We start from the raw sequence: 13290 nt of genomic DNA on the forward strand, positions 1-13290 counted from the left end.
ATCAATTTCCTTTGAAAGCGACACTGACTTGTCGTCACCAAACTTTCCCTTCTGGATTTGCAACACTTCACAATCTGATTCGCTAGTTGAATATTTTCGGAATAAGATTTCTTCTGGAGTAGAAACACTGCCTTGCCCCAACATCAGTGACTGCTCAACTGCGCTTCTTTCAAACTGATTGCTCTGAGGAGTCCCATCATTGGCAGCATAGGAGAAACTCAGTTCCAACTTTTTCTCATCCGACTGGAGTAATTGAGTCTCCGAGCTTAATGAACATTTTTTCTTGCGATCTGGCTCTTCCAACTTCATCTGAACTAAACCACAAACCACATCACCCGAGCCATCACCACTTCCATCTCGCTCATTAATGAAGGCGTAAGACTTTACTAATTCTTCAGCAGTTGAATGTTCAAGAACATCACCAAAAACTGATTCATCAGCCACTGCAATTTCTGCATCGAAGCTCCGATTCTCCAACACTTTGAAATTTTCAGGCGCTAGCTGCTGACGCAAAGTTTCAAAAACAAGTTCATCTTCCTGTATAGTATCACCGCTGCCTCCAACAATTGCGTTTCTTTTTGAGTCCTCGTTTTCAAATTTGTCTTTTTCATCAACTTCGTTTTCTCTACAATTCTCGGAGAAAAAATTTCCGCCTGATTTCGCGGCTGTAGCCGATTTTTCTTCTTTGCTTTCTTCTAGAAATCCATCCGAGTTTGCTTTTGCAGCCTTGCTACCACAACTTTGGGTGGCTTTGCGATCGGCACCGTCTGTTGGGAAAGATACAAAACTCCCTTGTAATTTCTCAGAGTTATCTTCAGACGTTCGGGTCACACTAATGTGGTCAAAGTGCTGCGACCCAGTACTGACTATACCCTGACGTGAACTATTAGCAATTAAATTTCCACTAAAAATATTTTCTGCTGCTGTGGCCAATTCACCTTTTTGAGCAACACTAAAATGCGGCATAGCTGTTTCTCCAACATCTATCCATTTACCAAAGTACGGCATGCAAGGACCGGACGTGACGTATTCAGAGGCTATCAACCCTTTAGAGCACTGTTTTCCAACTTTCAATCCGTTTTTGGTAGTCAACTCAAGCGATTTAGAGTTAATATGCCGCTCAAAAATGTTTTCAAAGACCACATCGTCGTCCATGCATTCAAATTTGTTTTCATCGTCGCTATCGAAGAAGCTGTCGTCATCGCTAAAATCGTCTTCACTTAAATTTGCATCGTCCTCCACCTCACTGTCATTAATTTCCTCGAGTGCTTCGCTTCTCATTTCTACAATTTTCATGTTTTTACCAATGTCCCACCGCGCAATACATCGATCCATCATTTCCTTGACCCGTTCATCTTCAGATTTAGTCTTTGTCGTAATCTGCTCCTCCGTTTCTCCGTCAGAACCAAAATTTCGACTGCCACCAATGACGTTTGAATCAGCAACAGTCTCCACACCGGACGAATTGTCAGTCAACTCTGTAGTCCTGCCTTGATTTCCGACTCTGACAATCGGCTTCTCGTCAAGCACTGCTTTTACTCCGAATCCTACAGCTTTTATGGCAGACCAACGTTTAGTTGAAGAAATCTTTGTTGTCTTTTCGTACATCACTGATTTGACAATAATATCGGTTTTAACTTGAACGTCTTTCATTTTGTCTGATTTTGGAGTCCGCTCTTGGAGCGGCAACTCCTCTCTGTCAACAACGTCACTTGGAAAAACTGGTCTGTCAATTTCATACTTTAAAGCTGCTTTCTCGTATTCCTCTTTCTCTATCAAGTATCTCTCAAACGCGTCCTCATAAAATTTTGGGTTATTGGACAATCTCAGATCAAAGAAGTACAAAGTTTCTTGAAGAGTCCAGGCACGATTTCTTTGATCGGTTTTCCAAAATGCACGCGGCAAATAATTTAAAGCATCAAGAGCCCAACCACACAACTTGTCTGGTAGAAACCTCTTCACCTCTTCTTCTGACCACATGAAAACTTCACAAGCATCTAAATAATACTCACGCCAGTCCTCCCAAACTTCATATCCAGGCGAAGGAAACTGTTTTATTAATCCGAAACCTGACATTGTTATCCGAAATGCTTCACTCTGAATGCTCCTCTGAGGCTTCAATTTCTGCTGCTATTCTATTCAGCTCTTCTTCTCGTCTCTGTCTGAGTAAGCTCCTCAATCTATCTGCTCGGGTGCTTCCACCACTACGCTGAGTTAGGATCCTCGTCCCGAGAAAAATCACTGACTGTCTTCCAAAATTACCCTCTCCTGGAAATATCTGTCTCTGTTGCTCAAATTCTCTCGATCTCCTCCGTTCCACAAAACTTGTAATCTCGTTCTGACTATCGTTAACGTGTTCCTCGACTTGCTCTGCGTCGGAAGACGCCAGCTTTGAGCACTTGTTGCAAGTCTATCAGAACTCTCTCTTCACACTCGTATTCAAATCTTCTGAATAACTGACTTTTTAACAAGAGAGCCCACCCAGGAGCGCCACTGTAGAATTTTGTATTTTTGTCGTTAGAAGGCTTCTAGCTGGGGACTGGCTAGCGCCCAAAACTCTATCAAAATTCCGAAAGATTTGTTTGGTAGTTCCTCTTGTTGTAAGGAGTGTACTGTGTTGTCCCCAAAAATTGTTGCTCTTTCGGCTGCTTGAAAACTTCCCTCTAGATAATTGAATTAATAATCAAAATATGTAATACCAGCAACAAGTAATGTTATAGCCAGAGACAGTTAATTGAGTAAGTTCAACAATCAAAAGGATTTTTTCTATCAAAACCAATTAATGATCCACACTAAATCAAACCAATTCAATCAATCTCTCCGCAAGTATCCACAAATCCGTCACTCTACTTCTTTTCACCGATAACTGAAATAAGTTCTGCCTCCCAGTAGCTATGTTACTGGCCAGAAACTTATAATCTTCGCAATCAACAATTTTGAAAAACGTTGCAGTTTCACTCACTGCAACTGCCAAACTATGTTCTTTCGCAAATAACTCACTAAACAACTACAATTTTCTCACTCTGAGAATCAACTGCTCCACTTGAGCTTTCTCTCTCACGCTTTTACTGACGAACTGCTGTTTCTCAGCCTCGTCAGTCTTTCTCTCAGGCTCACTCTCTCGCGTCTAATGGTTTTTCTTGTGCTTGAGGGTACTCAACCTTATCAGTTTTTTATCAGCAAAACGTGACGTGTCGTTTCTTTTCGAACATTTTGACCTAACGTATCAGCGTATTAGTGGGCGTAGAATTTTGTCTATGCGCTGTAGTTTATCTAAAGTAAATGTTTGCTTAAGATGACCAGAAATTTGTGAACAACTCGCTTTGATAAATTCAAGATGCAACAAAACTTATGTTTCATGTTCAACAGTTCTTATACAAGTACATACACTCTGTTTTATCCTTTTTCATGTTGCTTAAATTTCCCTGATTTAAACCAAGAATACGTTTGCTCCCCTGTGGTTCTGAGAATATTGTGTTTTAGTGATCTAAAAATCAGGGAAAACATAGTTCTTTCTGCCTTTTTCTTTGTTTACTTTAAAGGCCAAAAAGAGCGGTTTGGGGTGCCGGAAAAAGCCCGTTGTTTTTCTCAATGTGTAAGGAATTGTCCGAGGAGTGATCAGTTAAAATTTCATGGTGATCGGATTTGAGGAAGTAGGGTTTTCAGGACTTGCGGGGGGGGTGGTGAAAATGCGGACGCCTGGATTTGCAAATTTTGAGTTTCTCTCTATCAGAAATTCCTTCAAACAGCCATTGTGCTTTTTTGGACTTATCAATCTATTCTCTAGAACACTTCAGGACAATAATTAGTCCCATCTCGTTCATTGAACTCACTTCATAACTCGTTTTTTCCACCAAAAATTCTCTTTTGCAAATGTTTAGACCTTTTGAACCTCTAATACTTTAGCTACCGCTCTTTCCTGACAACAATGATTTGCTCCACTGTGTAATTACCAAAACTATAGTAGTGTAACTTTTTCCGGGCTCTGATTATAACTAGACACTTTGATTTAACCGTAAATCCCCTGATGAATTCAAACTGACTGACAAAATTTGAATATAAGAACTCAAACCAATAAATGCGTTAGTTCCCAAGATCTCTTCCAATTTTCTCCTACAAATACAAAACACTGTTGAAATGATACTCTAACTAATTCTTCTAAAATGGGGTTACCGGCCTTGGATTCAAAACAGTATTGCAATAAAAATCTAACACTTTTCAAATCGTTTTATTTTCCTTTTCATTTCTTCATGCGCGTCCCTTCAACCATCTTTTTATTTTACTTAATTTTAATATGAATTCAAGCCCATTTGATTTTTGTGCACAAAAGCCGAACACTTGCTGAATTACACCATAAAAGTATCAGTTTTAACGATTAAAAGTCTCTTTTCCACAATTCGAAAAACAAAATATTGGTAAGTTCTTTTTCTTTCACATACAATTTGCTTTGTTTATTCACAGAGTATAGTTTTTAACAACAATTTTACCTCTCTGTCTTTAATTGGTGTTCCCCCTGCTGTGGGTAATCGTTGGAGGCTAACAAACATGTTTTTCGTTGGAAAATTACAATAAATTTGGCCGACAAATTCTTCAAAGCATAACTTTTGTTTGTTTCCCGTTTTAAGCACTAATTTTTCCTTGTTAAGATAACCTTTATATCTTTGCTGAAAACACTAAGCAGTAACCCCAAACTTTTAGTTACTTATAGGGAAGAAATACTCGCGTTTATCATACCAAAATGGCTATTAGAGGATGCATTTTTGGGAATTCGGGGAATTCATTTATTAAATTATCATTGCTTTTGCCAAGCCGTTCCATTTTTTTCCTGGTGTTTCCATACTTAGTTTCTTCCGTTTAGTGACCTCTGAGTTTGATTCCGACTATTTCTGACAACTTGATCACTTTGCAAACTTAATTGTGTTTTGTTTACATAAGATTTCACACCGACTTCATGTGTGCTTCTTTTGTTTACTTATCAAATATGCTCAAGATCGGCCTCGAAACTTTGCAAATTAATTAGTATTTCAAACGCCAAGTCCCTCTCTCAACTAGGGGTTAAGGACCCGTGATTTATATCAATTCCACAGGAAAAACGGAAAGGAACCACAACCTAATTTGAAAAAATGGCCAAAGTAATGCGAGGTGCCTCGAATCAATGACGATAACAAATAGATTGAGGAAACGTGATACTCTCAAACCTGTCGATGAGTTTGTCCTCGGAGTGTCTGTAGCTCTTCACAGCCAACTTCATCTTCTTGAAGTCAGACACCACCCTCTCCAAGTCCTTCATCTCCTTCACCACTTTGAACGCCTTCTCAAAGTCATCCATCATCAACACAAACACCTACCATTGCACAACCATTATAACACAAGACATCTTTTTTGAGGTTCCTCTTCGTTGGTTGTTGTAAAGTTGATGTGGTTACTGTTAGTATTACTGTAACCCTCGACAAATAGAATAAACCATTTTCAATACATCTAGTCGATTAAAGCGCGGTATTGGTCAACCAAAATATTTCCCGGAAAAAATGGCAACAAGATATCGTTTAAAAGACCCCACTTCAATTTAGTGAATCAGTGCATATTATCATTTGCACTCCAACTTTTAGTGGGTGCATATTTTTGCTTGGAATCCCACAGCTAAATAGGTGTCAGTGCATGTTATTTCCCAGTTGGAGGTGCCAGACCCATTAGACAACTCGGGCGCGCACCTGTTATTTCTGCCCTCCAAGTTACATAGTCTGATGTATCTCAGGAACCTCACCACTTAGATTACAGAATAGTCTAATCAGAGACTAATGTGAGCACGACGGAATCTGCTCAGAGACAGTTTCGAGCACATGCGGGTCTGATGAGAGACAATTTTGAGCGCAAGTGGGCTGATCAAAAACAGCTTCGAGACAAAGTTTGTCTGGTCAGAAACAATATCGAGCGCATTTAAGTCTAATCAGAAGTGGACTCAAGCGGACCTCGACTGCAGAAAGAATTTCGAGCAGTTGAGCGCAGTTGAGTCTGATCAGTATTCATTCCGGTCCGGGATGAACTGATCAGAGATGGTTTCCGTCTGGGAACCTGGGACCTCAGTCCGATTTGCACACATCAAGCGCTCATACTATGTTATCGACTTCTAAGCGACGCTATACAATTTGCCATTAAAACTTGCGGATAAAAGTAGAAGAGTGAACACTGATGAATTCTACTTTAATTTTTTTCTTCTCTATCCTAAAAGATTTTTCACTTTTTCCCCAATAAATAAAAATTTTCCGATCCACTGTTAATTCCAAATCTGATTTTAAACAATTTCATCTTTGTTCAATTGTATCTAGCTAGCCACAGTTTAGTGAGGCTAGCTTGAGCTTGATTCGACTCTGCAGCTTTTAGTTTTCTAGCCTTGTTAGTAAAAAAACCAAAAATATAAAAATACTGCTGAAAAAATATTGCACATTTTAAAAGAAAAATTTCGAGATTTCATAAGGAAAAAATGTTTAAAACCAATTTTTGTCTCTGGAATTCTGTCAAGTAACCCATCTGTTGGCCAGTAATAATCGTTAAACACAGAAAAGGACAAAAAATATTCAACAATCGCAAATCTTAACAAAATTTTGCTAAAATTCAAGATATTAAATTATTCAGAACCATTTCATTGTCTCAAGAGACTATCCAGTATCCTTATTAAACAGCTTTAACAAGCTTTAAACAGATTCACTGGCTCATAAAGATCCATAAACGTGAAACATGATAAAGATTTTCCAAAAAATTGAAAAAAAAAAATTAAATTTTATCAAAAAGTTGTTGAAGCTGGTGTCATTAAAATATTGATCACCATTCAATTACTTCTAGAAACTATGCGACAGCTTATCAACAACCCTTAAAGGAGGTCCCCAGGACTCTGGTGCCGGAAAATAAAAAAAATTTAAAAAAAATCAAAGTAACTTGAAAAAATTGCAAAAATTTTTTAAAAAATGGTGATAATAAATCTTGAAAAACATTCCATTGCATCAAGAAGCTATGAAGCTAAAATTTTGAAAAACTGCAGTTGCATAAAGACTGCAAAAATTTGTGATAAGAAAAGTTGTAAACTAAATCATGACCGAAAAACATTTTCCAGTAACTTATTATCAAACCCTAACGGAGATTTTCTGTTAGGCTGGCAAACCTGAATATCGAAAATAAATGTCAAAAATTGAAGAAAATTGCAAGTTTTATTTTAAAAATGCTAAATGTCGTGGTGTTTAAATCTTGAAAACGATTCCATTACATTTAAAAACTATACAGTAAGCTTTTGTCAAAATCTCGAGGAGCTTTTTGGCTCTTGAGGCTGGAGAAACCTAAAAATCGACCAAATTTTTCGGAAAAATTAAAAAAAAAACCGCAAGATTTATTATAAAATATCGTTAAAATTTGTCAAATTGAAAAATTGAAATCTAGGAGGCATCAGTGGGATGCGGGGGAAACAGCGTGCGTGGGGGTGGGGGCTGAGAGCATTAGTGGGGGGTTCAACAGTGGGGGTGTCTTCAACCTCTATGAACCGCCATTCACACCATAAGTATAAGTCTCCAAAACAGTTTGAGCTGAAACAGAGCTGAAAGGCTCTAAGAGTACTTAATGACCGCTGGGCGCTAACTGTTTATCCCGTTTTCGAGGACGAAAAGTCAAAAGTGTCATGCGAAAAATCGATCTAGCGAAAAATTGCATAAAAAGGGACCGACGGGACTAATATAATTGCTAAAAATTTCGTTTGAGAGCAATTGCTCTCTTTCAAATAAAAAAACCTTTGGAAATCATCTCTAGTTTTGAGCATTAATCACGGATAGAAAACAAACTGCTCGGCTTCATTTTATAAATTTACTCAATAACCGCAATAAAACTTTGTTTACGTTACATCTGTGCAACTACGACAGCCTTTTAGTAGACTTAATAAATTTTCATCACTTCTTTTGAATGAATATCCAGAGTTATCATTTTCCGTTCGATTCCAAATTTATTAATCAAAAGTTGCTAATTAAATGCTCCAGAAAGAGGGATGGGATATTAGGCAAAGACTTGATTAGGCCAACCAAATTTTTATAGCAATTAGGCGAGTTCAGAAGAACAAAATTTAATTAAACTTCAAAAAATTGCAAACTTTTGTCATTTCTCGAAGCTTTTAGAGAATATTCAAGGAATCAAATCGATTCAAATAACTATGAAACAATGTTTTAGGCAACTGGTTTTTTGGGACTTGTGTAACAACCAAAGATTCTGGTTAGTCACTTTGCTTAGTATTCCAGCTTGTAGTTAAGAGTTCGTTGGTCGTTCTTTGTACAATAAAGTACAATAAGTTCATTGTACTTTATAGAAGTCAGAAATTGAACGCTTATCGGTAACATGTGGTGCAAACCCCCCGAGGCGGAAAAACTCTCAATATTAGATTGTATATAAATTTCAATTTCACTGTTCAGATTTCTTACTTAATATAAAGCCGGAGCTTAGAATTGAATTCTTTTGACTGTTGTATTCAAACCAAATCACAAGAGAAAACCATGTAAGTTAAATAAGTGTATTTAACAATAAGACTTAGAGATTTTCTGGTAACCCTTTTTCGTCAAACCCAAGTCGAACCCATGAGAATAAAAGGATTCAAGTTTTAAATAATAGTAACGGGTAGGGTTGCTAGATTGGTGACAGGAGTTCCTAAACCCCATCCCCTACAATAATCAGATTAGTTTTCAAAATAAAAGTTGTCTTGGAATGACATCTTTTGATTAACACAAATTATATTGTAACTTATTATTTTATTCTGGAGAACAAAATAGTTTAACCATAAAAATGCAGCGCAACTTATATTGCTTTCGCCCAACTTCCGAACAAAAATTTGAAAAAGTTTTGTGTTTTTGGCGAAAGCAATCAAAAAATTTTAAGTGCGGCGCACTTAGAAGTAGTAGTTGGTTCGGAACCAAACGTTGAACGATCGAACGCACGCCGCGTGCCAAGATGGCCACCTCAACGGATACCGCTCGTATGTTTTTACCGGAACCTTTTAATGGCACGGGAGATATATCGGCATATATCACTCAATTTGAGTTACTAAGTAACTTGCAAAGTTGGTGGGCGCCTCGTAAAGACGCTGATGGTAATCCTCAGTTGGATGGTGATGGTAATCAGCTATACACTGATAAAAGGCATCAGATTTTTCTACTTAGGTTAAGAGCTGGTGCAATAGAGTTCTATCATTCGTTGGACGATGAGACTAAAAATGATTACAAAAGCCTTCGGAATGTATTTGAGAAACAATATCTAGAACCCCCGGAATTTTTCAGAGGAGCACTTAGAAAACGAACTCAAGGAGAATCTGAGAAAGTTACTGAGTTCTTAGCAGATCTAAAACTTCTTGCTAAAAACGCATATCCTGATGATTTTGAGGAGATCAGAGAACACCTTGTTATGCAAGCTTTCTTGGAAGGATTGCTGGATCAGAATGTTAGATTAGAAATTAGGAAAGAAAAAGATTTTTCCCTGGCGGATGCTTTGAAAAGAGCCGTGCATTTAGATGCAATCTACAGGTTACAGATTCTAAGCCAAGGCGGCGTTAATAATGGTTTAAATAGTAGTGCTCACGGAGTAGGATCAATTGATAGACTTATCAATCGCATGGATTCGATGATGAATAAGATGGCTATCAGTCAAATTAACTGAAACTCCGAAAGAGAATCTAGGCGGCCAAGTCGGCCATATAAGTCAAACAAACATTCTCAATCGCCGATACATGGGTTTTCTCGAAATCAATATAACTCTAGGGAGAGGTACAAATCAAATCAAAAGAACAATACGGGTTCCTCATCATCTGCATTCCGTAGAAATTCTAGTTCGCGCTCGTCTCGAAGACCTCTTTCTAATACATCTCCATCACCAAGCGTCAAACGACGCGTTAATTTTAATAAAGAAATTGTTTGCTATCAGTACAACCGTAAAGGGCACACTAAAAATAATTGTCGCAACTGCTGGTCATGTGGATCTAGTTCACATACAAGAAGAAACTGTCCACAGTCAAATACGTAACAAAAAGAAATAATATAGAAAGTAATTTTGTCTTGTCGTGTTTACTAAATGACACAACTGAACCCAATATACGGGATTCAATCCCTCCTCACCTGTCTTAAAGTTTCGAATATCCTCTTGACCGCTCTAATAGACTCTGGCGCCGTTATCAGTGTTATACGAGAATCAACTCTGGCGAGGATGAATTTTTTCCTTGGGGTCTACCAGTTGTAATGGTTTCATTGGCTTGATTCAGCCGTTGCAAAACCTTAATGAGATGTACTTAATTGCATCAGCAATTGTAACGGTACCCAAGGACCGTGAAATTTACATTAGGACCTTGAATACTACAAAAAGCAACATTACATTGTACAGCAACCAGAACGTTGCAGTTTTAAGTGAAGCACCTAAGAAATGTATTGTTCGTTCTGTCAATCTTACTGGTGAAGGTGTTCAGCCATCCTTGGAGAAAATTTTTGCAGAGGACTTGCAAAAACTTAATAATGAGCAACGTCAGGCGGCAGAGAAACTACTTGAACAGTATTCACATGTGTTTGCGCGAGACAAATGGGATCTTGGAAGATGTGATTTGCATAAACTTCAAATCAAGTTAAAAGAAAATGCGCAACCAAGTAGGGTTCCATATCGGGCAATGAAACCACCAAAACGGAATCCTCTAAAAGAATTTGTCAATAACCTACTGACAAAAGACTTAATAGAGCCGACCCATTCGGAATGGGCAGCGCCAACAGTGTTAGTTCAAAAGAAAGATGGTAGTTATCGATTGGTCATAGACTACAGGAAACTGAATTCCCAGACTGTTAAGACATCATGGCCGTTGCCACGGAATCAAGATATTCTGGGAAGCTTACAAGGTAGCTGTTACTTTTCAAATCTTGATTTAGCAACGGGTTTCCATCAGATGGAAATAGAAGAAGATCAACATCTTACTTCTTTTATAACCCCATTTGGCTTGTACCAATGGAAGCGAATGCCAATGGGGCTTTGTAATGCACATGGAACTGGTCTTAACAGGATTGACATACGAAATTGTACTGGTGTATATAGATGACATCATTGTTTATGGCAGGTTGTTTGAGGGACACCTGAAGAACTTAGCTATCACTCTAGGTAGAATAGAAGGTGCAAATTTGAAAATATCGCGCTCCAACTGTAAACTCTTTCAAAATTCTATCCGTTTCCTGGGTCATGTTATTTCCAAGAATGGAATTCAAACCGATCCAGATAAAATAGCCGTTGTAAACTCATACCCATTACCTAAAACGGTGAAGCAGGTGCATTCATTTTTAGGACTAACAGGATTTTACAGGAAGTTGATACCAAGTTTTGTTAAAATAGCGCAACCTTTGTATAACCTATTTAATAAAGAAAAACTATTCCATTGGAAGGAGGGTTGCGATAAAGTTTTTCAGTTTTTGAAGAACACATTGCTGAATGTCCCAATGTTTTCCTACGGAGACTGATACTTTTGTCCTTAGTACTGATGCGTCTCTGTCTGGTATCGGAGCTGTTCTTTCCCAGAACCAGGGTGGTTATTTAAAAGTTATAGCGTATGCTAGTAAAGCTTTACAAAAGAGTCAGCGCAACTATTCTGCAACAAAGCGGGAATTGTACGCAGTTGTTTATTATACCCATTATTTTTGAGAGTATCTCATTGGTCGAAAATTTGATGTGATAACTGATCACCGGGCTCTAGTTTGGTTATTTTCTTTCAAAGAACCTGATGGCTTGGTAGCAAGATGGATAGAAAAATTAGGTTTATTTGATTTTGAGATCAAACATCGACCGGGAACACAAATATCGCATGCAGATGCTTTGTCGCGCACGATTGACAATTCATATAAAATATCAGCAGTTAATTTAGAGTCCTCAACAGAGGCTGAAGTTCCTTTTGCTAAGGCACAGGCAGATGAATACACATTGGGAAAATTTTGTAAATGGTTAATCTCTCAGAATCGCCCTCGGGACAGGCTCTATGGTGGGATTTCATGCAGAAAAGCTGGTGCAGTGTTATATGTACATAAATGTGCTAAGGTGGCAGTGCATATAGCTGATTTTCCTTATTGTACTGAGGAAGTACCTGGCATTATGGATAATTCAACGAAAATAAAATATATGAATCCCATCACTCAAGTAGTTTACACTAACTATACACTAACATCTTGTGATCCTATTGCGCCTTATATGTATAAAACTGCTGAAGGCATTTGGATGCACTATGGAAGTGATCATTCCGTTGCTCGGAATCCAGAATCTTTGAGTGTGTTCAGTCACTAAGACTTTGCTGACAATCTACCCTCACTGCACACGGCAGGATTGTTTTCATATGAAAATTTACGAAAAAGTGCAAGAGCACGCGTTTTGAAATATTAACGAAGGACAATTGCGGGTCGGGAGGTTTACTTAGAAGCTGGTAACAATTATTCACATCCTGGTTAAAGCCATTTCAATACCAACTTACGAACGGAATTGTCTGGCTTTCCAACATGGAGATACTTAGAAAGTTTGGAAAACTTAGCTGCAGGCTCGTGGTATTGGGCCGAAAAAGTTACTCTCTCCGTGTTAACATTGTTTGCGATACTTGATGTTTTCATATATTGTCTAGAAATTGTGTTTTCCGTTCGACTGCTAACGTACGGCTTTCCTTTGTGTACTGTCGCCTCGCTTATGAATCCGTTCGCTCCGTTTCTCAGGACCATGGATGGTCATCGTGAGATAATGCAATTACAAGATCCTGTTTCTAGTGTTCCGAATCAACCACTGCTAGAGGCAGTGCCTCCTAAAGTAGTAAGAGATAGCCTCTATACTACAGAAAGGATAGTGGCTATACAATCTGAAACTAGAAGGATCTAGCTTTTTATTTAGAATGGCATTCAACAGCAACAACAACAACAACAACAACAACAACAACAACAACAACAACAACAACAACAACAACAACAACAACAACAACAACCGATCTCTTGGGGAGATTCTCAATAGCCCGTTGACTGATAATGATCCGGTATCATTATTTAGTCCTATTTACGAAAGTAATTGGCCTGAGGAAGTCGAGAGGACTAGGGGTCCTTTTGAGGCCGCTGTACCTAATTTATGTGTCCCTCTATATGTAGAGATCCCAGATATCAATCTTGGCTCGGTGCCAACAGAATAACCTCCAGTTAGATCTGATGTTCCATCCTTAAGAAAAGAGTCCTTGGCAAGGCCTTCTTCACCTGCCGATTCAACCACTGTAATCGTGCCCTCACCGAC

At 38.3% G+C, this 13290-nt stretch overlaps 1 protein-coding gene across 1 annotated transcript in view; it reads right to left on the reverse strand.

Moving 5' to 3' along the window:
* Positions 1–2092: 2092 nt before the first annotated feature.
* Positions 2093–13290, reverse strand: part of LOC142340310 (uncharacterized) — a 30122-nt gene continuing 18924 nt past the window's right edge. The window contains exons 5-8 of the mRNA XM_075390885.1: positions 5199–5344; positions 4044–4113; positions 3023–3127; positions 2093–2410 (exon numbers count right to left, since the gene is read on the reverse strand). Of these exons, the coding sequence (XP_075247000.1) occupies positions 2093–2410; positions 3023–3127; positions 4044–4113; positions 5199–5344 (639 nt within the window). The remainder of the gene's footprint in view (positions 2411–3022; positions 3128–4043; positions 4114–5198; positions 5345–13290) is intronic.

The sequence above is a fragment of the Convolutriloba macropyga genome, chromosome 5 (assembly GCF_964194025.1).
Source record: "Convolutriloba macropyga chromosome 5, txConMacr16.3, whole genome shotgun sequence".
In the NCBI taxonomy this organism is placed as follows: domain Eukaryota; kingdom Metazoa; phylum Xenacoelomorpha; order Acoela; family Convolutidae; genus Convolutriloba; species Convolutriloba macropyga.